This window comes from Aphelocoma coerulescens, chromosome 14 (genome assembly GCF_041296385.1).
Source record: "Aphelocoma coerulescens isolate FSJ_1873_10779 chromosome 14, UR_Acoe_1.0, whole genome shotgun sequence".
NCBI classification, from domain to species: Eukaryota; Metazoa; Chordata; class Aves; order Passeriformes; family Corvidae; genus Aphelocoma; species Aphelocoma coerulescens.
In genome coordinates, this window is record NC_091028.1 from 10,342,805 (window position 1) to 10,366,320 (window position 23,516).

Consider the following 23,516-nt stretch of genomic DNA (forward strand, 5'->3'; position numbering starts at 1 on the left):
ATGATGCAGTACCTGTAGGATTCAGGACAAGAGGAAATAGCCTCAGGTTGTGCCAGGAGAGTAGCTTATTTAGATGACATACTAGGAAAAAATTCTTCACTGAAAGAGTGGTCAGGCATTGGGTCAGGCTGTCCAGGAAAGTGGTGGAACCACCATTCCTGGAAGCATTCAGAAAACATGTGGGCGTGGCATTTTGGGGCATAGTATAGTGGTGGGCTTAGTGCTGAGTTAATGGATGGACTCAATGATCTAAGAGGGCTTTTCCATCCCAAATGATTCTGTGATACTTTCTCTGGTCAGTCTCTGCTTGGGAGGGCTGGCATGAAAAACTCCTTCTTGGAGAGGGTACCAAGTTTGTTTTTCAGTAGGTGTATGCAATGCCTTTAATTTCAGCTATTTGCATAGACAGCTTTTCTGACACACCTCCTTCAGCACCAGAAAGCTTTGCTGCTTGCAGTCTGCAGGAGAACTGATCACTGCTCTTATTCCCTGGGCTTTTCAGAGTGGCTCTCAGTCTTCTGTACCTAATCAACAGCCTGGATTTTTGGAGACTTGGGGCATTCCTCCAGTCCTGACTTCTGTAATACCTTGTCTCCTCACGTAATTCTCCTTGACCCTGTTTTGGTTGTAGTCAAGTAATCTGAAGTTAACCCACATGCTTATGTCCAGCTGGAAATGGCAAAGGATTCATTTTCCCACAGTTTATGGGATCTGAAAAGCCTGTCTGAGCTGTCTGTTAAAATGGTGTGTTTCTCCTTCAGGCCCAAGGATGCCATTCGAGCGCTGAAGAAGAGGCTGAATGGAAACAAAAATTACAGAGAGGTCATGCTGGCGCTGACGGTGAGTGGGGGCAGGCTGGAATGCCTCAAAGGGCAGAACCCTTTTGTCATTTTCCTCTTCCTGGCACTCTCTTGAATGTACACACTATTTCCTTTAACAGCCACTGCTCTGCCCTTTTCTTCTCTCCAATTGCCTCCTCACTTCCTTGGGGAGAGCTGCTGGAAGCTTTGCATAGCGGTTTTTTGACTCAATTGATTTCTGCTTCTTTTCGTGGCTCTTATTCATCCCAAGTACTGACTGAGGAAAGTTAAAGTAGCTCAAATGGGTCTGCTACTCTTTGAGGTTTTCCTTTCTACTCTCATTTCCCTTTGTCCAACCATTCCTCCACTCCAAGGCAACAGCTGTGGGCATATCTGCAAGTGAGGATGATGAACTTGCTATATTTTCAGCTTCATAAGTAGCTGATGCACAATTTCCCTTGTGAATGAATCTCTCTAAGAGACAATACATTAATTTATGCTGATCTAATTTCACTCAATAAAGTGTAAATTATATTCTGTGCATTTAGGCAGCACTGCTAAGGTGTGGGATAATTTAGCAGTGACCTTTCCTGCTGATGGCTTTAGCTGGAGGTTTCCTGGGTAGTGCAGTCCTCCTGAGTGGGGTGCTGGGCTGGCTCTAGCAGTAACTAGATCAAGTTATCCTGCTGTGGGGAGGTGATCTGTATGATTCTTTCACAGAGCTCTTGTTGCATCTCCCCGACGAGGCGTAACCGTACTTTCTGTCTTCTTGCCATTTCCTATCCTGGATTGTCATTTTGACAGATTAACAAAGTCCAAACCATGAGATTATCCATTGTGCAGGAAAGAGCGAAATCCATCAGGAATGAGCCCGTGTCATCATGGCTGATGAAAGTAGCTGAAGGAGGAGAGTAATTACAGACTCCTCAGTACAGAGTCGCAGTGGTTATTAGGCATGGCTGTAAGGAGAAGTGACGTGTTGGATTTATCTCCATGCTAATCATGTTCTTCAGAGAGAAATCAACAGCTGTTCTTCCATGGCAGTTGAATGGCAAGTGGAAGGTGCCTCCAGCTAGGTTGCAGGGGGAAAATGTGTCAAAGTATAACCTGTCAGAGCATTCACTGGGGAGTGTTTTGAATGAGTGAAGATCATTCACCTGAATTCCCAACTCTAAAACATGGCTTATAGCTCGGAGCAACTGGGTCCAGCTGTGTTCCAGGCACGTAGAAAATGGTGGAGTGGCACAGCACGATAATATCTCACTGTGACAGGATGTCCTCTGTCTTACCTGCTCCTGATGTGCTGCTGTGTACTTGGCCGTTCAGCTGCACTGGCTGGAAAGTTCTGCTTTGAAGATGAAGAAACTTTCTATTTCTTTACCTTGAAAACAGAAAAGGTGGATCACAAAAATGCCCAGTATGTTAACAGTGGGTGAGGTACAGCTGAATGTGTGTAGAAAAGAAGTTTTTTGGAAAAATTGGGGAAGAAGAGAAGAAGTAAAAGTGTAATTTTCCCTCTATCTTCTTGACCTCCCATCAAAAGCTTTAAAATAAATTAAACAATCAGATGCTCTGTGTGTGATCAAGCTTTGCTCCAACAATGAATATTGGGGTTTTTTTGTGTGTATAGGTGTTGGAGACCTGTGTGAAGAACTGTGGCCATCGCTTTCATGTCTTGGTGGCAAATCGTGACTTCATCGATGGCGTTCTGGTGAAAATCATCTCACCCAAGAACAACCCCCCCACTATTGTACAGGATAAAGTCCTAGCACTGATTCAGGTACACAGCTTGTCTCTGCTTCCATATGTTGCTGCCTAAAATAAGGACTGTCTGCTTCAGTGCTACGCATCACTAAACATGCTGTCATCGTTAAAAATGTGGCAAGTTTTTTATATATAAACTCAAACAATATATCCAGATTGGTGGGAAAAAGCAGACATGCACACACACAGATATTTTATCCAGGGAGAGCTGTCTGGATTCTAGTTAGAGAGGTACCACTCTAAAACAGGAGGATTTAATAAAAGATAAATGGATGCTTTTGCAATTTAACAGTCATATCTAGAAGCTGGAGACTTGCCTTGGTGATAGGCTTGTCATCTGAGGCCAGGAGATTTCTGAGGATTGTGCTTTTGGTGTCAGCTGCAGAACACTTGCCTTTCTGTGTCTGTTTCCCTGACCGTAAAATGGAGCTGTTTCCCTCCATTAGAAAGCATTCTGCATTCCTTTCAAATATGGTTATAGAAAAGTAAATGACCATATAGGAATTAAAATGGTTTTGGTGTCTTTTCTCTGGTTATTGTGCAGTAAAAGCACGCTGTCAGATCCTTGCCTGCAGTGGGAAGTTCAGACATGGGCTTGTCTGCCACTTCTCCTTCTGTGCAGCACAACAATAAACAGCCGTGTTAATTCCACAAACCATTAGCCACACATGAGGAAACATTGGTGCCTGCCTGGAGGAAATCTGACAATTATAGGAAGCTTTATCACTAAGCTTCCACAGGCTACTGCGTACACCAGAGACTAAAAGACACTGCGTATTTAAAATGATATAAACCTGCTGCAGTGTTCCTTGTGGGGAGGTATTTACAAATGCGCAGCATCGTGTGCCAGATATACTTCTGATTTTTATGGCAAAGCACGCACTTGGATTTCTGCTGCTTTATTTGTTATTTGGATACAGGGATAGGGCATGCTTAGAGCATGACAATGTAAATAAGTGATTTTCAAACAGGAAAGAGGTAGGGTGGTGGAATTAGTGGGCATTGTGTCAAGGTCTGTGGGGTCCCTTTATTTCTGGGATCTGATTTTACGGCTTTTTTAAAAGAATAGAGCAAAATTAATGAAATTATTAAAAGCAATTCTTGTGCAACTGGCTGAGCCCTCAGGTTTCCGCCTGCTTTGGTGGGAGAGTGGATGCATGCAGTGACCAGGAGATGAGGTTAAAAACTGTCCCATAAAGAGAAACTGGGTGTGTTTCCATGTTGTTGTAGAGAATGCTGGTTTTGCTGGGTCCTGGGTTTAAATGGATTCCCAGTCGTGAATGCAGCTAAGATGGAAGTGTTTGTAACGTAATCAGAAAGCCACAGTCATTGCCTCAGTGAATTAAACAGCTTTATCTGAGGAGACTTAGTGCAGTAGAGCTAAAAGCCTCACTCTGGGTTCTAAATGCCTTTTGATATAAAAAGCCTGAAAATTACGAAGGTTGCCTGTGGGTGGATTCTGTTAGTGTCTGTTTAGCTGGGAAGTTTGTTTTCCAGATTGCCTGGCAAGTTTGGAAGAGTGATTGCAGTCGCTCATCCCAGGTGCCCTATGGACACACGCCCCCAGATACCTCGTATGTGGTAACAGCTTCGCTCAGCTCAGGCTGTGCTCTGTAGAGCTGCCTGGGGCTGGAGTTAACCCTGGCCCAGAGGGCTGATCTCACCTCTGCCCCACCAACACTGCATTTATCCTTTTCTGTATCCCTCTTAGAATTTAATATCAGGGAATTAATAAGAATGGAAATGAGAGGATTAATAGCCCTGACTTAGAAGCATGGAAGGGAGTTGTACATACAGCATATGTCTTCAGCCACACAGCTGTGGTATTCGTGGGCCTTTCCATAACAAGGGTAGATAAAGCTGCTATCCAGTTTCTTATCTAGAGGCTTGACTTGTTTTGAGATGTTGAACATCTTGTGTCTCACTTTCTCAACCTATTTCCCAGTGAACATGAATTAGCATATATTACATAGTGCTTATCCTTCCTTCTTCACCTTGCAAGGGGGCCTTGGAAATATTCCTTGTGGCTGTGCCCCTGGTAAGAGCTCGCCTATCACCCAGTGTTCAAACACTGGGATGGTCCCCGATCTAGGGGCTGTATTTACAATGGGATTTAAATGACCTGTTTGGACACACTGAGGATCCGAGTGGGATTTATCCTGAAGCATCTACATTTGATAGTCTGGCCCAAAGTCTTAGAAGTTCTGAATTCTGTCTCCCTCCTGTCCTACATGTGTTTGGACCATGGGCAGGTCTCCTAAGCTCTAGTGTAGCTCCTTATCCATAAAGCAGAGCTAATATTGCAGTTGCCTGGTTGGATTTTAAGCTGTCTAGGACAGGGATTGTCTTACAATGTGTGTAGACAGCACTTAGAACAATAGTGCCTGTCCTGCTTGTGACCTCTGAGACACACTAATGTAGATAATGCTCCCAGCTCAGGTGAAGAAGAATACAAATGGAAGTGTCTCCTTTCTCCAGGGAAGAGAGTTGCAGAAGAGAGAATATTTTAAAAAGGTGGAGTGCAGATGAAATGAGATCATTTTGCAAAATCCACAGGAAGCCAATGAAAGAGGGAATGCATTAGTACATCCTCCTGGACAAACAAGCCTCATTAAAAACTGGGGGCAGCAATGCAGCATATTTTGCCTCTAAGTTTCTTTTGAGTGATGATTATTAAATAGAACATCCTTTGCCTCACACTTTTCCCTTTTGCTTGCAAATAGAGTTGAAGTGGTGAACACCATTATGTAGAAGCATCATTCAGATGGCTTCCAATGTAAATAGAAAAGGCAGTGAAATGGCAAAGGTGGAGTTACTTGTGCAGTCAAAATCTCCATCAGAATTGGGGATGTTTTGGAAGGTCAGTTCCAAGGAAACAATGGCTGTGTACTGTCGGAGCTGTTTCCTCTGGCTCAGGCAGGGCTGTTTGGACTTGCACTGCATCAGAACAGTTGATGCAGTTAATTTACTCTTAACAAAGCTGAGAAGCAAACCCAGGATTGTCTGCTTGTACCTGATAATGGATTGTCTCCCGGGCACAGATGGTAGGAAATGCTCTTTCTTAGAACTGAACAGAATAGGAATGCAAGTTAAAAATTAATATTATTTCTTATCTTACTTTGCTAACTTTGATTTCTGTCCTCTCAAATATAAAAAATGGTTCAAAGAGCTTTTAAAGGAAAAATAGTCAAAGTGCTAGTGTAAAAATGATGACTAAATGAATTAAGTTCAGAGCCCACACACGTGTCTCGCAGTTGTTCTGGATCCAGCACACTGATACTCTGCTCCACACATGTGGGGGTTTGTGGAATGCTTCATTTTTTAACTGAGTCATAATATTTCAGTTTTCCCTTTCTCTAATTTTTTAATATTTGGCTAATTTCCAGCACAAGCAAAAGGGGGTTGAGGCTTTTAGCACACTGTGCTCCCAGCAGCTTTGTGAGTGCAGGAGGCTGGCTAGCCAAGAGAAGCACTTAGTACTCCCTCTGAAGGAAAAGCTCAAATGTGAATTGAAGTCTTTTTAGACACCAGAGAATTCATGCAGGAGAGATACTATGAATGTTCTGGCTGTGGGAATTTCTCTTTTAAACTTGTCCTTTGTGCCACACTGGGGTGTCTGAGTGTTGGATATGCTCTGTCAGAACCTAGGCGTCGTTAGTTCTGCTGCTCAGGGGACTGTCTCTTTCATAAGAACAGAACCTCAGAAAGGACCTTTTTTTAAATTCAAGTTTGGTCCAAATAAAACACTGAAGACAACTTGATGGCTCTGTTTTTCCTTTGGCAACAAATGAGGATGTTTCACAAAGTGAATGGAGATTACTTAAGATTATTGGGCAGCTTTGTGAATTTTGGTTAGATCTGTTGAATCTTTCACACAGCCCTTTTCTGGTGGGTCATTTGCTCTGCAATATGCCAGAAAAGATCAGCATCAATCACTGCTGAGGAGAGGAGATGGGAAGAGACTTTCATGTATGTTCACGGATTTTGATGATGTCAGGGGCTACTCACAGCTACTCTGCACTGGGTTCCTGTCTATTTTATATCTGAATAAAATGTAAGACAGGTGACTGTCTTAATATTTGCAGGACCTCTTAGACCAGGTCTGATGATTCCAGCTTTCTTTTAAAGCTGGAATCCATGAAAGCTTTTACAGTCAGTATCTGGGGTCAGGGTGTGGCTGGAGCTTAATTTGGAAGGTTTATGGATAATCCCTCGTGTTTTCCAGGCTTGGGCTGATGCCTTCCGAAGTAGCCCTGATTTAACTGGAGTAGTGCATATTTATGAAGAACTCAAGAGAAAAGGCATCGAGTTCCCAATGGCAGATCTTGATGCTCTGTCTCCAATACACACACCACAGAGGGTAAGCTGCAGCATTGCAGTTCTGGGGGTGTTTTCCCAGGATGTCCAAATAGTTGGATAACTACTTGTCTTTCCCCTCCCGTTTCTCTGAATTTGGCTCATTTTCTCACTCCTGGAAGGACATTTGAATAGTGAAAGGGCATGTAAGAAAGGCATAATACAGCCTCATAAACTGTCTCCTCCCTTAAGTCAATTATCAACCTGAGATGAAGAAAAGCGTTTGTAACAGTTAATCTTGTACCACAAAACCACCAAACAAATGCAACTAATTTGTTCAAAGAGAGCCCAGCAGGATTTATGATTGAGATTTACTTCTTTTACTCAGGTGTGGTTGTTTCTGTTGGTGATAACCCTGAGCCAAGGTCTGCCTGTCTATTAGAGGTGTACAGAGTCTGAATCTCTCTCTGATCCCACAGTAATGTGAGAACTTTACGCTTCTGGAAAGTTAGGTCTGGAAAGTTGACAGAACTGCTGCTTGGAAGTAACTAAATGATCACAGGTGTTCTGATTATTCACTCTGAAAACTGAGGTTAATGAATCTTTGAAGCGGCAAATGCAAGTGATCAAGGACTGAGAGATTACAATTCTTGTGTCAAGGTTAATTAAATTCAGTATCTATGTATCACATCATTTTTTGGTAAGCCTGCAACTTAATTCCTAGTTTAAAATAATTTATAATTATTTCTCTTTGGCTCTTGTTTTTATTTTGCTTCTCACTTTTCCTGTAAATGGACTTAAATTCTTGTGTGTTGGGTCAAAAGATACGGGCATGGAAGATTTTTGGAGCTGCCAGTCTGTTCTAGTAGCTGCACTGCCCTTTCCCACAAGGTGCAATTATGTTCTATATTTGAGCCTGTTTGGCCTGAGGTTGCTGACAAAGCAAGTGCTGTCCCAATTCAGCTTTTGAACTCCTGTCTTTCTGATGTGGCAGAGTGTTCCTGAAGTTGATCCTGCAGCAAATATGCACAATTCCCAGTCTCAGCAAAGGATGAGCAGCGGTTCTTACTCTTCATCCTCTCCAACGGCGTATTCTGCTCCTCAGGCCCCAGCCTTGAATGTGACTGGTCCCATCACTGCTAATTCTGAACAGGTATTGGCATGTTGATTTTTTCAAGTGAGACTCTTTCAGCAAATCAAATTAGAAATTAATTTGCAGAGGAACTTTCATTTTAGTTTTTTGGACTTTGTCTCCTAGGTCTGGCTCTACTTAGTAATCTTTCTTCCTGTTATACGGTGAGATCTGGGCTTTGGATGTGTCTCTACGGCCTGGTAATGGCAGCACAATTTGCTGGTCCAGCCCACTCAGCAGTATTTTGGCAGTTATTCCCATTAGCCCCTCTGCTTTCAAGGCACAGAATGTCTTGCAGATGCAGGAAGTAAAGCCCTTGCAAATGCCCTAATATAGGATTTTCTTTTCTCCCTGCAAAAATGATAACTTCAGAGCCAAAGATTCTACTTAAAATATGTACATCTTTCCCCACACTGGAGTGAGGCACTACAGCCAAGGTCTGACTTTAGGTGCTGTTTGCAATTGCTTCTCTTCCATACAGACACAGCACATCTGGGTTTGTGATGATAATTCTTTCCTTTTTCTGTTCCTTTTCTCCTTGGTAAACTTTTTATCTTTTTTGGTTTTTTCCTGCTAGAATGTCTGGAGCCTGAGATATCAAGTCAGACAGAACCAGAGATATCTCAAAGTCAGTTCTTGAAAATGAACTGCTTAAACCAACAGATTACGCAGTGTTTTGCTGTCTTGTTACCCCAATTTAGATTGCCCGGCTGCGCAGTGAGCTGGATATTGTTCGTGGGAATACAAAAGTGATGTCTGAAATGCTGACAGAAATGGTACCTGGACAAGAGGATTCCTCAGACCTTGAGTTACTCCAGGTAAGTTTCCTAGAAAATATGATTCTGATCCTTTCTGTGCTTGTGTTTCTCTGGGGGGTGTGTTTTGTTGTAGCTCACTTCACAGCCCATGCTTGGATTCATAATGGATGTGGGCTGTGCTTGACCCTTGTGCCATCACTTGATTTTCTCCATTCGTTAAAGTGACAAGAATTTCCTGACTTCCCTTGAAATTTGTTCCAGTGCTTTCCTCTTTGTGTAGCTAGAAATTTTTCCCAATGTTGCATATCAAGTCTCCTTTACCACTAATCAGCTTAGAATTGCCACAGGTTCTGTAAGCCCTGAGCATTTCTGCTTCTTTTACACTCCTCATCACCACTTGTACAGTGTCAAAACATTCCCAGTCACCCTGCAGGAAAAAAAGAAGCAAAAAAACCAACATTCCATATTTCCAGCTGGACTAAATAATGCCAAGGGTCTGTGGATCCTCTGCCACTTGAAATGAACTGTCTTTCCAGATGTGTTCTCCTGAAGGTGTAGTGTCTTAAAGCAGGTACTCAGGTGAAGTTCTGTGGTGTCCAGAGGGCTAGACTGGGAAAACGGAAAGGGATTTCTTTGCTGGAAAATCTCAATCCAGTGCAGCACTGTGCATCTCAAGAGGGAAAACAGTATGAATTGAGCTCATGTCTCAGGCTTCACACCTGTTTCCCAGGGCCAGTGGTCGTGGGGTGGCCTTTTGGCTGAAGAAAGTCACACAGTCCCACAGATGAGGAGCATTGCAATCTGACATTCCAGCTGCTGCCCTTAATGTGGTATTTGCCTTTCCATAGCTTCAGAAATAGCCTTCTGTTTTGATCCTCAAGTGGGGAGGATGGGCTCCCACAGCAATCCCTTCGGAGGAAGGCAGGGAATTGCTCTCTGTGATACATCAGAGTTTGAAATCCATCCAAAAACTGGTCTCTCCCATGCAGTGGCATTGTGTGTTTGTCTTGGAGCCATCATGGCAGCTGATGAGAGGCTTTGCAATAAAGAGCCTTTCAGTTACTGCCCGTTTGGGTCGAACTGCTCAAAACAAAAGCAGCTTCCAGGAAACTATGACAGGCCGAAACCGAACAGTTTGCTTACACTGAGAAATAACCATCAGCATCTTGACAGCATAACCTTAGAGCACAGCTTTAAGGTGAAAGAACTTGATCATAAAACAGAGTGACAGCAACGATTCTTTATTCCAGCTGGTTCCCTTCTGTGACTGATGCAGCCTAAATCTGAATCACAGAGCTGGGGAGAACCCGTTTTTGATCACAAAGGATGGTTAGTCTTTTGAGACTGTGACTTTTGAGGGCTGTGAGCTGGGTGCTGCATGCAAGGACTCCTTGCTTTGAGGTTTATATAGCCCTCCTCCTTAAATAGTTCCTGACATTTTCTCCAACAATCAAATGTAAACAGCCTGCTAGAGAGCCAGCTCTGAGCAGAATAGATAGGTACTGTCAGCCCTCTCGGAAAGGCAGCAAACAAACCTCTGAAATGTCACAATCTGCTTCGAAAGTGATGGGATCAAAACTGACATTGGAGAACACATTCCTCAAGCTGTTAAGGCAGCTGGATTGCACTAGGTGAAATTTATCCAGAGCTTAGGATGTCAGACCATGCAAGGAAAACAAACACATTTTTGCTTTCATGCTGAAGGTTGTGTACCAACAAGTCATCCTTGTTTAGTGCTGAATTTTTGCTGTGAAGTGGAGCTGGGAGGAGTGGAAGATGACAGAGGGACATGCTTGAGCTGGAATGTCAGCGCTTATTGAAGTAAAACTGTGGGCCTGATCAGAGGCGCCCTGCCATATGTCACGTTTCTTCTTGCAGTTCTCCTCAGCTGACCAGTTTGACTTTTGGTCTTGAGGCCTTTCAGGACTACAGAATTCTGCTAAGTAATTGGTGATGGAAGAGATGTCTTAGAAACATGAGAACTCCTCGTTTAGGCCGACTGGAATCTAGATTTCTTGATAAGAGACTTCTAAAATAAATGCCCTTGCTCTGCATTCCTTAAAATGTTCTTCTGAAATTCCCCATTGCCTTTGTGCAGTCTCTTGTCTGTGCACTTGCTCAGTGGAAGGGAACATTTCTTTGTGTCTTGGTACTGGAAGGTGTGTGGAACACTCACCTTTTCATGCTCCTGCTCCTTGCTTTGTCTTTGCCCTCACGTTCTCTGTAGTTGGTAAGTTCTGTGTCGCCAGCACTTCTCATCCTAGCACACACTTAGTATTTGTGGTAGCCCTGATGAACCTTTTTTCCTCAACATGTTCCACCATCCACATAATTTTGTTTTTAAGGATGGTTTTGCCAAAAAGAGCAGATTGAATTTTCCTTGAAAGCTCTCTTCTGGGAAGCTGTTGTATTAACATGTTTTATTCTTAAACAAGATGACTAAAATACAGATATTTATTTTCTGAAGTGCTCAGAGTTAAAGAAGAATCAGGAAGTTGAATTGTGAATAGGCTCTCAAGGTTTTATGCCATCATCTCTTGAAGGGCGTTTGATTAGATGTGCTTTTGGGTGACATTTAATCATGCAAAGATAAACTTGTCTTAGTGTTTCTCAGCTGGGGGATATGTTTGGCTCTGAACGGAGCTCAACTAAATCTACTTATTGCTTGTTGCTTATCAGACTGTGTGTGTGCACAATGCATTCCTCCTAGGAACTGAACCGAACCTGCAGAGCCATGCAGCAGAGAATTGTGGAGCTTATCTCAAGAGTGTCCAATGAAGAAGTCACAGAGGAGCTGCTGCACGTGAATGATGATTTAAATAATGTCTTCCTCCGATATGAAAGGTGGGGCACCTCTCCCAGCAACCATTTACATTCATTCAGGGTTTTCACTTAAGAATAAAATAGGTCAGTTGGTGAAATTGGGCCATCTGGGCCAAGGGTCCAACATGATGCAGAGAACCAAACCACAGGAACCATTTACACAGTGTTTTTATGGCCTTTTATGGTAACATTCCTGTTTCAGTTGATTCTTTTAATACTAGGATTTTTTTTTTTTGTACTGTGCATTGAATTTTTGTGGGGCTTATCCATAAAATGCAACACAACCTTGTGAAAACGCTCTGAACACAGAGGCTTGAGTCTGCAAGTCCCTGTTGTGCAGGGCAGTACAGGTGTAGGGACTTGGGACCAAAAATAGCACAGCCACAGTCACTAGTTCCCCTGTTAGCCTGGGCTCTGCACAAATGTCTGTGCTGCTTCCTGGCTTAGGGAGGCTCCCGTGAGCTCTCTCTGCCCTCTGATCCCGAGCTTTCCAGTCCCAGTGCTGGTGCAAGGGGAGCTGCCTGAGGTGGGCGGGAGCATCGTGCATGCAAAGGGTTTGTTTTTATGTAACACTTAAAATCTTGAAAAAAAAAAAAAAAAAAAAAGCCTGTCTTGTGCAGAGCTAATGTTTCGAAGAGCTGGTCTGCAGGAATCATCCCCAGGGACAGGACTTGGGGCACAGGACTTTCGACATGTCAGACAAAGGCGCTGTCAGGCACATCTGCTGCAGGAGGTGACACGTGATGCCGCAGTCTTGGGAAAGTTTAATCTTCCCCTTAATGACAGGCCTGGGGAGCGAGGCACTAAAGAGTACCCTTTGTTCCTTGCTCTTAGCACAGGGCTTTGTTTCTCAAGCCTTTAAAAATAAATTAGACTCTAGATCTGTGAATTTGTGCTGTCACGGCAAAGGCTGCAAAGACGACTTGGTGCCCTCGATTTTGCCTTTGATTTCATGTTCAGAGGAGATGGGGCAAACTTTGAAACAAACGCTGGCTTTTTGTGTGAAATGGTGTGTGTTTCATGCACAAGCAGGATTCTACAAGTGGCAGAGTGTAACTATCACTAAGGTTTAGTCTGGCCACCCTTAATATTTTTTCTATTTTCGCCATCTGCGACTTTGCTGACTGCGGCTGATGTGTTCGTAGTCATTATTCATGAAAGGGGAGCTGAGTGATGTTAGCAAGCCGTTTGTGGTGGAATAGCTGCACTGGTCTGAGCGTTCAATAAATTCCAGTTCCTCCTCTGCTATTCCAAAAGCTCCACATCCATCATGCTGATTTCTAGCACAGGGACCAAGCTCCGTCAGTGACTCAAGCAGCAGCTCTGGCCTTCGCTGTGAAGCCTTGGGATGTAAATGAACAGAAGCCTTTTGGTGAGAAATGAGGTGGGAGGTGTCTTACGTTTCCAGCAAAGGGAGTTGGATTTCCAGTAATAGCAAACACCCACCGTTTCCTAAAATTGAAAATTGGGCCTGAATTTGGTTTTGCTGCCTTTTAAGTCTGCATTTTCCTCTGTTACATTAAGAAAACATTTTAGTTTGCTTGACATTCCCTGTTGTATTTTGTCCATCTGGGAGAAACCCCAGAGGATTATATGAGTATTACGGGCTTTTTGCTGGAAAGAGGTTACTTCTGAAACTACTTCGAAAAATTCGAACCTCCAAGAAATCATGGTGCTTTTCCATGGTGAGGAAGGAGACCGGGCTGGCCTCAGACAGGCGAGGGGAGCAGGCAGTTCCCCTGCTGTTTTTGTAATTTCATAGAATTACAGAATGATTTGTGTTGGAAGGGACCTCAAAACTCATTTAATCCCCCCCCTGCCATGGGTGGGGACACCTTCCACTAGACCAGGTTGCTCAAAGCTCCATTCAGCCTGGCCTTGACGACTTTTGTGAAAGCTGGGTTTAGGTTTGTGGCCCCAAATACACCAAATAGAGAAGAGACCAGAACTTGACCAACCAGACTTTTTCCCCTTAGAAGTATGAAGGTTTTATCCAACATCATTACTTTTCCTTCTTGGAAAGTACCAACCTATTTGAACATAGGCTCTGACCATCTTTGAGTCGACTCAGGATGTTTTAAGCAGTGAATCTGCTGTTCATTGTCCCTCATGCCACGTGTGCCTGGGTTGGGCTGTGCCACACACATATGGCTCCTCATTTACATTATTGCAGCAAGAGGGAGCTGGTAAGTGGGAGTGAGAGGAGCTGCAGTGCTTGGCTTGTTGAGCTGTGAGCATCAATCTTGCTGCAGTTCCTCCTGTCCCTTGGCTCACACAACAGTCTGTCACAAAGCACTTAATGATTAAAAAAAACCCTGAACCAAAAGACAAATCCTACAGTGTTTTTCAGGCTTGTTTGTGCTGCAAGATCAGATTAGTCAATTTAAAATCCACCTTTGCCAAGAATGCAACTTCTCAGCGATCCTCCCTCTGAATGGCCTGGAGTTAAAGCTTTCAGGCTTCCCTTTTGAACCAGAGGAAACTAAATTCAGTGGCAAGCATGTCATGGCTTGGTAATTAACTCATGGCTTTTATTGTTTGTTGGTGGCTTTGATAATCCATCTTGGTTTTTGGTTTGGTTTTTTTTCCAAACAGATTTGAACGATACAGATCGGGACGCTCAACACAGAACGCCAGCAATGGAGTAAGTACCTCACTCCATTTATTCTCTCAGCAGCTGCACCATCCAGCTGTAGCACTATCAGTAGTATCACACCTTTTACCTGTCCTGCCCTGTGTCCTGCCTGTAGTGGCTACTGGCGGATGCCAGGAAAAGTAAGAATGTGGCAAACCCCAAGGGACAACTTTTAGCTCAGGAAGTCACACTAAAACATCTCTGTGTTTACAATCCTTGATGGGTTTTCATTCCTCTATTAACTTTTTTGATTGCTTTTGAGTCCATGTGGACTTTAGGAGTTCACAATGTCCTTAAGCAATAAGTTCCACAGTTTCACTATACATTTTTACATATTTATTTTGCATTTATATATGACAAATATTTTGTTTACATTTGATCAAGTCACTTAATGATTTTTGTTTGCTTCACCTAATTTTTCTTCACTGTGTCTTACAATACCACTGTTCAGGTTAATTTTCTTCATGCCATTCATAATTTTAGGAACCACTCTCATCTCCTATTTAAGCAGCCCCTTTCCAAGCTGAAGAGTTCTAATTATTCTTTAAATGAAAACTCTTCTGTAGTTGTTTTATAGCGTTCAAGGTCTGAGTTCATGATGAATCTGTACTTCTATTACATCTTCTGTTCTGCATTCATAGCCATTTCCTCTGTTTACTTTGCTTTACCACTTCTGCTGCAGTGTGATGCAAACTTCAGCAAAGACTGCATTGACACTTCAGTCACAACAAAGAAGTTTTGTTTTGGAAAACAGTTTATACCTAATGTGGAAAATTGGTAGGAGAATCAGTTTGACTTAGCTCTGACGTTGGTCTGATGTTAAACACATTAGTTGAATCTGAAAAGATGTAGATGACCTCCAGGAGAGTTTCCTGCTGTGCTGAGCAGTCAAACTGAGGGTTTATTGGTGGCTGACCTTTTTTATTCTGCACTCATCGCTGTAATATCCAAGAAACTGGTCCATTTAGCAGCATGCAAGAGAGAACTTTATAGGAAGCACCCATTACTTTGTGATATTTAGTGTTACACTGCAAGAAGAAATTTCTGGCTTGTGTAACTTCTGTGTTTCTTGTGTCCTGACAGGTACTGAATGAGGTGACAGAAGATAATTTAATAGATTTGGGTCCTGGCTCTCCAGCTGTAGTGAGCCCAATGGTTGGAAACTCAGCACCTCCATCTTCACTTTCTTCACAGCTTGCAGGGCTTGGTGAGTGCCTGATCTAGATCATGCTCTTCACTACCTATTAATGTTGCCATGTGGCCTCTGAAAGGTTTGGGTACGTGGCTTGCAGGAGGATTAGAAGGCATTCCCACTCCCTGCACTGTGGCAATCTGCAACTGAGAACCAGCCTGGCACAACCAGCCTGGCACAAAGGGAGGGATTTATTAATCAGAGGGAAGACTGATGGAAAGGGTGCAGGTTGTTGTTCATGGCAGAACTTGTACTACTACTTTTATTTCTGCTTAGTTATAGTTTTCTGTGAAATCAGCCCAGTGAATGTTCTTGATTTCCCTTCTACAAATAATATTTGAAACCTTTGGGTGAAAGGTTTTATGAATTTCTTAGGTGGTTTACATTAAATCAAACCAAAGATTGCTTGATTGGATCATTGCATTTGACTGAAGGTTCTCTGCCTCTTTCAGCAATGCACCAATACCATATCCCTTCGTTTGAAAGTGTTGGTTTCACAGTCAGTAACTGAGAGAAAACATTGTGGAGAAAACTACTGTCCATGCCCAAAATTTTGGACTGTTAGTGACTAGTAAATATCTCAGGATGTTAGCAGCAGGTACACACCAATTCCCAAATGCTGGCTTTTTGATGAGGACCACTTATGGAGTGGTGCTTGCAGGATGAATTAGACAATCTCGACATTTTTCTTTTAAGAACTCATGATTAGCATCCTCCAGCCTTTTTTGAAGAAAACTGTCCTCAGTGCTGCAGCTGTTAATGATGATGGTGTTTACATATGGTTTGTTATTTCATTGGTTCACTTTTTTTTCTCCTCTGGTTGCAGACTTGGGCACAAACAGCGTCAGTGGCACACTCAGCTCCCTCCAGCACAGTAATCCTCGTGATGACTTTGACATGTTTGCACAGACAAGAGGCAGCTCCTTGGCTGAGCAGCGAAAGAAGTAAGTTGGAGTTTGTCTTTAGCACTGAGTCACGGCACTGCTGTTATCTGAGGGCATAAATCTGAAACTTCTGACTTCAGACTGAAAAAGTAGTTTTGGTGTGTGTTTTGGTGCTTTTAATCCAATCCTTATCCTTTTGGTTGTTATTAATATGAGCAAGTGGAGAAGTTCCTGCTGCTGGACAGAGCAGACTGGATGGGTATGGACTGTCTTAGTTAATGAGCTCACTGGAAACTTGGAAGTGTGCTTGCCTTTACTTCTGCCTTCTCCTAAAGGCTTGTCATCCCATCCACCCATGTTTGAGATATAGGAACAGAAGGGTCCTTCACCTGAAGGTCATGGATGTACTTTGGTGACTGAATTACTGTCATCAAAGGCTTGGAAACAGAATTACCATCCAGTTAACCCTTCTTTTGGCCCCAGTCAGACTCTCACAGGCTGTCAAGGCACTGTAGCTTGCTTGGCTCCATGCTACCCCTAATTTGTTTATATGCATAGGGCTTGCATCTCTAGAGCTGCAAACCTGGCACTTCCAAGGGCATTTAACAGGTCAAATTATTTTAATGTAAAATAAGTCTATGCACTTATTAAGAAATCCTCTGATCCCTGTCAAGTGATATTCAGTAAAAGACACACTCAGGTATTTTTCTTTCATATGTTTTTTTTTGCTTCCTGGCTTCAGATTTTAGAGGAAGTAGTGGCTACCAGCAGTCAGAACATCATCAATATCTTGTCTCAAGCTAAGAAATGCTGTTAAATAGTCTATCAAAAATGTAGAAAACTTGAGCCTACAAATTTATTGGGCTCTTGTATTTGCAGTTATCGATATAGCTATGGGTACTGCCTCAGCTGTGGTATCAGTGCTGAGAAGAAATGCTCTAATGCAGAGGGATATGCCACCACTGGAGATTTTGGGCTGGGAGCCTTAATGTAGAGTTAGAAAGGAGATACATTGCAGGAGAGATCTAATCAAGGTCCCTCTGTCTCTTGTGCTAAACGAAGCACAAAACTACTCTTCCCACACTGTACCTAATGGAACAAGGAGCACCGATCATCCATGATTTCACAAGGGAGGATTGTTCTATCTTCCTTGGATTGTGCACGGTATAAATGAAGCAGCAGGGAGGAGGAAAGGCATGAGTGTGACTTGCTGTGGTGTGTAGGTGACAGCTCTGGGTGTGAGAGCTCTGGGTGCTGTGCTCACAGCTTGGGAGAAGCCAGCATGAGGAGGAGAGGGGGCTCCCCCTGCTCAGCCAGGCAGCCCCTCCCAGGAGCTGATTTATGGGCACGTGTTTGTGTCTGCTGCAGCTCATGGTTCACCACTGTGCTCTGAGAGATGAAGCTGCTGCCTCTGTCACCTGACTGCTACATGTCCCTTTTGCATTGCAGTTTAAGAAGCTTTTAACAGCTCTGTAAATAGTGCATTTCTTTGTCTGCTTCACTGCAGTTGCATAATTTCATCTCTCTTCGAGTCTTGCTCTGCCTCCCCCCATACACACGTCAAGGTCAGGCTTCCAGATGTCATCTCCAAGTCTTTGTTAAACATAATCTGCAATCAGGCCTCTTTTCACAGTTCCCCTGCTTGCTCTTGGACATGCTTAGGGTGCCTCATGACCTGTTTGCCTGCCTTACATAATGCTGATCTTACTCTTACTTGCTTCAAGGTGCTTTCCAAAATTGATGGGTGGCCTTTGAACATAGCACACTCCTCTTCTTGGGGTACAGACAGCACCCTCCAAGTCTTGTTAAGAAAAAGAATATGCTTTCTGGTTTCCGGGGGAGTAAATCAGGGTGTCCAGAGTATTGCTCTCCTATTAAGAAAGGCTGGAAGAACTGGGATTGTTCAGCCTGGAAAAGAGAAGGGATGGGGGTGACCTAATTCCTAATACCTGAAGGGAGCCTACAAAAAAGATGAAGAGAGACTATTTACAAGTGTCTGGAGTGACAGGACAAGGGGGAATGGTTTCAAACTGTGAGAGAGTAGGTTTACATTGACTATTGGGAAGAAATTCTTCCTTGTGAGGGTGGTGAAGCACTGGTACAGGTTGCCCAGAGAAGTTGTGGCTGCTCCATCTCTAGAAGGGTCCAAGGCCAGGTTGGATGGGGCTTGGAGCAACCTGGTCTAGTGGGGTGAAACAAGATGACCTTTTAATGTACCTTCCAACCCAGGCCTTCCTATGATTCCATGATTGTTCATGGGTGACTGCTGGACTTCCTTCTAGTTCTGTGGTTTGTTCCTTTCTTTCAGCGTGACGTACGAGGATCCACAGGCTGTCAAAGGACTGGCATCTGCCCTGGATGTTCGGAAACAGAACACGGGAGGGGTAGGTCACGGCTCTGTGTTTTGTTATCCGCGTAGAATCCAAGCTGTAGGCGGCTGCTTTGACTGAGCGTCTCATTCTGTATTCCAGCAACGTGGTAGTAATGGCTATTTTGAAATTGATATCTGAGAACAAGTACTTGCTCAGTAATGATCTCTAAAGAGATGCTGCTGAGCACTCCAGTCTAAAAGACTTCAGAATCATAGTGGGTAAATTCTTCCGTGTCCTTGCAGCTTGCCTGGGGAGTCTAGCTCTTTGGCTGGAATCACTGCTGAGAAGAATTACATGGGGAATGTCCTGTGAACACTGGTGTGCATTGGCTTGGTTTGGTTTTGCTTATGAAAGTCTTAATCTACTAGATTTTGCTCCAAGTGCATGGATACACGAGTGAGTTACAGAGAGAGAAATGATGCAGACTTTTAACGCTTCACATTTTTTGCCATAACTGCCCTTGCATGCATCCTGTTCTGTCTGCCCAGGGCAGGCTCCCTCCCACTCTTTGTGTGGGCAGGAGAGCCCCATGTGCTGTCACCTCGCAGCAGCTGACACTAAAAACACGGGTGAGAGAGCTTGGCCAGCTTTGTCTGCATCCCTTGGTGAAGGCAGAAGTGAAGGAGCTTTCAGATCATCTCTCGACCCCTTTCTGCCACTCTGCTTTTTAAAACTGTGCTGCTCTTTTGTACGCAGCTGTGTGTAAGTTTTTAGAGGACAGAGCAAGTTCAGAGCCTTTTCCAGTCCAATTTTGGGCTGTGATGACCACTAGGGAGCACGGCAGAGCCAGCATAGCATGGGAGAGCCAATGCAGCGTGCACATGCCTCTCACCAGGGAGAATTGCCTCCCCATGCCTTGGCTGATCCCGCCCTGGTTCTTTCATGACATGAAGTGGGAGTGCTCTGGGCAGCTGGCATGCCTGGCAGCTTGTGCTCCAAGCCAGGGAGAATTTGTGTTGGGAGGCAGCTGGGGTCAGATCACAGCTGCCTGCCTGCTCGGGCCATCGTTCAGTGGAAACAGGGCCTCAGCTCTTACAGAGCATTCCTCACCTACCTGCTTCTTCCTGTCCCTGTCCTCCTGCACGAAGGGTAATTTATAACCCAGGTCAGCCTCATGACCTACTGGAGCTCAGCCCCACAAAAACTCATGGCAGCAGTACTGAGGGAAAAGGGGAAGCATGAGGAGGCAGGGGCAGAATTATTCCTTCACAGGAATTCCTGAATTCAGTGGGACATCCCAAACCCCCGGTATCACTGAGCTGCTCTTAGCAGGACCTGGGGAAGGATTTGAGATTCTGCTCTTTGTTCCTGGCTAACCAAATGCAAGGAGCTTGCATTAGCTGGTCAAGGGGGCTGTATTCCCCCAGTGGCCTTGGGGTCATGTCCTTATTTATTAACACTTTTGTTCCCAGCCAGTTCTGCTTTAGGCACCAGCACAACATGTCATTCACACCAGCAGAGCTGCTGCTCTGCCCCAAGTGTTGTCAGTTCAAAGGGCTGTGGCTAAGTTCATCTGAGGGTCAAAGTTTTTTGGGGCAAATGCCTTATGGGTTGTGGAACTTGGGGCTCTGAGATGTTGTTGAGACTTTCAGCCTCTTTTCAAAGGTCCTGGAGACTGTATCGTGTAATCAGAAGAGCTTGTTTTGAAACGCAGTCACTCTGCAATTGGTAAACACTTTTTCTCAACTGTTGTGAGGCTTGTGGATGTCTCTTCTTAAAGGAAATAAAAATTAAACTCTCCTAAAGTTACCAGTCCCAGCATGTGTAGCAAAAACCTGGCAGTGCTCAGTAAATGAAAAGACAGGCTTTAATTTGGTTAGAGCTAATTTCAGAACAGCTCTAGGGAGGAGCCAAAAGCTTTGCAACACTATTCTTCACACACGTCTCGTTCCAGCACAGTTGTCCGGTGGTAGAATTCAGCACATCCGACGTTTCTAATGTAGTCATTCTCGGAATGGTCTGCAGAGAGGAGGCTGATCACGTGGCATTAGCTGTCTTTTAATGTGATTTAGCAGCTGGAAACAAGATGAGCTAAAAATACACTGTTTTCTTAATATTGCTTTTCCATGTTGGGAATTGCTTTTGTTGCCACAGAGTTGTTGCATGATCACAACTGGGAGGAGAGGTGTCCAAGAAACAATTCTCTGGTGTTACACAGAGAGTAGATGAAATTGGAATGATTTCCCTTTTTTTTTTTTCCTCAGGAAATGAGACATAAAAGATTGCAGCTGATTCTCCATTACCTGTGTTAATGGGGACAGGAGAGGTGTCCCATGTGTGCAGGTGTCTAGGTGGATGTACATAACGCACCAGTGGCTCTCTGCTGAGTTCACCCAGTTCTGGGCTGGAGCCACTGTGCTCTGCCAAGCCTGGGCAAGCCCCTCCAGAGCTGGAGATGACTCTGCATCCCACCCTGGCTCAGGGAGGAGATGCTGAAGGACAAGAAACCATCTTAGAGTGTTTGTGGTGCTGTGCCATGCAGTCTGCAGCCTGCTCAGGGGAGCTGGATGCATCAGCAGTCCTTTAACCTCTGCGCTTTTCAAGAGGGGCAGTTTGAAAGGCTGCCAGGACACTGCAGCAAACTGCCCTGACTTCCCCTCCACTCAATACCATCGCAGAGCTGCTGTGCTGTTAGTGTGGGGCACAGTCTGTCTGCTGAGGTCAAGGACGTGAGCACGGTGTGCTGCAGCCCACAGCTTCATAAACAAGGGGGACTCCACGGAGGGTGACACGAGAGTTGCCAGTGCAGTCTGACTGACTGCAGTAGCTTGTACAGCCTCACTTTTCCTTCTTCTAAGAAGATGACAAACATCAGCCTCACTACTAGCCAGTGATTGGTTTATTTTATTATTATTTTTAAGGACATCATGGAGGCAGTGCTAAAACACTGTGAACTGTCAGTAGGAAGTACAGAACGGGGGCTGAGCTTTGTCTCCCCATGGACAGAGCTGACAGGCAGAGGGGGACACAGCTGCTGCCAGAAGCTACTGTAGGCAACTCTGTGTGTATGTGTGTGTCTGTGTATGTGAAGTTTTTAACTGTTTTATTACTTTATCACGGGTTGTTGCTGTGGTTTCTCTCTTTATGGACCTTTCTGTTCTCAACACAGAGGAGAGGTAAAGGTGGGAACTCAGACATGGAGCCCATAGACAAGTGGCTAATTACACAAGGAATGGTGAGGACTTCACCAGTGAAGCGATTCCTACTGCCCACCCCAGTCCCTGACCTAGAATAACCATCCTCCGTTCACCTCTCGTCCTGCCCTATTGAACCGCTTGAAATCAGACAGTACAAGGAGTTTATTTCCCACCTACATCATTACCTGGGGCAAAGGGAAAGATTTGCACCAATTTCTGGTTTATACAGCACAAAGACCTGTAAACAACTGAATCATTTGTAGGATCCCACGTCACCTTAAGAAGAGGCCTGGGGATCCCATTGGTTCCTTCTACTGTCTTGATTTATTTATTGCAGTATCCACTTTTCGAGGGATAAACACAAGTCTCATGGATCTTATTCATAAAGAGGACACTTGCTATCTGTCTTTAAAGGAGCCTTTTCTGGTAGTGCCTAGCTTCATGGTCTGGAATAAACATAGGGAAGTTGTAGGATCATATGTAGTTGAATTGAGTAATGTAGTGATAGTTCTTTATGCAAGGAAGGGAATAGGAGAACTGCTACCCAGACTGACATCTTCAACCCCACTGGCATTAGGAATCAGACTCAAAAAGGTACAATAGTGTTTCTGGCTTTAAGAATTTAATTCCTGTGTCTGGTGATGCCAGTGCCTTGATAAAATCAGGCTTCTGAAGATCACTGAACCTGTGCACATTCTGACCTTGTTTGAAGTTGTTCTTCATCAATATGCTTGCAGAGAGAAGTTCAAAGCCTGCTTTAGGTGCAGAAGCCAGAGGAAGGGAAAAAATAGCCTCAGCTATGCCTTAAAGCCAAGTTTTAAGATCATTTTTTTTGGACAATGTAATCCATCACTTTAAGTGTTTGAGATTAGTACCAATAATGTGACCTAACTGTAGAAAATCCTCCCGAGACAGTCCTGGCTGCAGCTGAGTTCAGAGAGGTGCAGGGAGAATTCCATTTGCTCTGGGGTGTGCTGGCAGTGCAGCACATGGGGCCAGGCACCAGAAAGTCCATGGAGCAGGAATGTCTCACTCCAGGGAGAGCCCTGAATGTCCCAGACTAAGCTGCAGCATGCTTAAAAAGAGAAACAACCCAGAAAGTTTAAAGTTCAGAAAATCCAGATTGTGCAATATCTACTCTGTGAAACACTTGCATTTATTCTTCTGGATTTATGGCTAATCCAGATTATTTCTGAGGGCCAGCTTGGAAATTTGGCAGAAGTTTGCATGGCTGGTGCACACACAGTGATGGGACAGGTGTTGTATCTGCCTGCCCATGCAAGCACACAAAAGCAGTTCCATGCCTGCTCACACATGTGGGTAACTCCACTGTGGGTACCTGTCCCTGGGAGCCAGAGTGTCATTTTGGTGCTGTCAGACACCCACAGCTCACAAGATGAGAATGAAAAGCTGTAAAATGAGCAGCAGTATCAGTTTTGCCTCTGATACTGTTGACTGTGGCTCACAGAGGCTCTCGCTGTTCGGTGGCTCTGTTGCAGCCAGGGATGTGCTGTGCCACTGTTAGATGTTCATCCATAATGAATAATCCAGTGATTGAGTTAGTTCCTCTTCTTTGCCTTTCCACTGTTTACAAGAGCGGGGAAGCATGAAATCGGCACCCCTGCTGTTCACACCACTCACACCACTGCTTTATTAAAAAAGCAAACAGCATATTCCTTCATTGGCTTGTGGTTATTCAGTCTGGAAAAAGGATACTGCAGCA

General features: G+C 44.2%; 1 protein-coding gene across 3 annotated transcripts in view; it reads left to right on the forward strand.

Annotated features, from left to right (window-relative positions):
* TOM1L2 (target of myb1 like 2 membrane trafficking protein) overlaps positions 1–23,516 on the forward strand; it is a 57,508-nt gene that overhangs the window by 19,335 nt on the left and 14,657 nt on the right. For 2 of the 3 annotated variants that reach the window (XM_069030398.1, XM_069030399.1), the window contains exons 3-12: positions 762–840; positions 2,431–2,580; positions 6,790–6,924; positions 7,855–8,013; positions 8,694–8,810; positions 11,461–11,594; positions 14,169–14,217; positions 15,292–15,415; positions 16,227–16,344; positions 18,593–18,668. In XM_069030398.1, the coding sequence (XP_068886499.1) occupies positions 762–840; positions 2,431–2,580; positions 6,790–6,924; positions 7,855–8,013; positions 8,694–8,810; positions 11,461–11,594; positions 14,169–14,217; positions 15,292–15,415; positions 16,227–16,344; positions 18,593–18,668 (1,141 nt within the window). Of the gene's footprint in view, positions 1–761; positions 841–2,430; positions 2,581–6,789; positions 6,925–7,854; positions 8,014–8,693; positions 8,811–11,460; positions 11,595–14,168; positions 14,218–15,291; positions 15,416–16,226; positions 16,345–18,592; positions 18,669–20,860; positions 21,585–23,516 lie in introns of those variants that run through there. The other variant, XM_069030400.1, reaches the window with a different exon arrangement.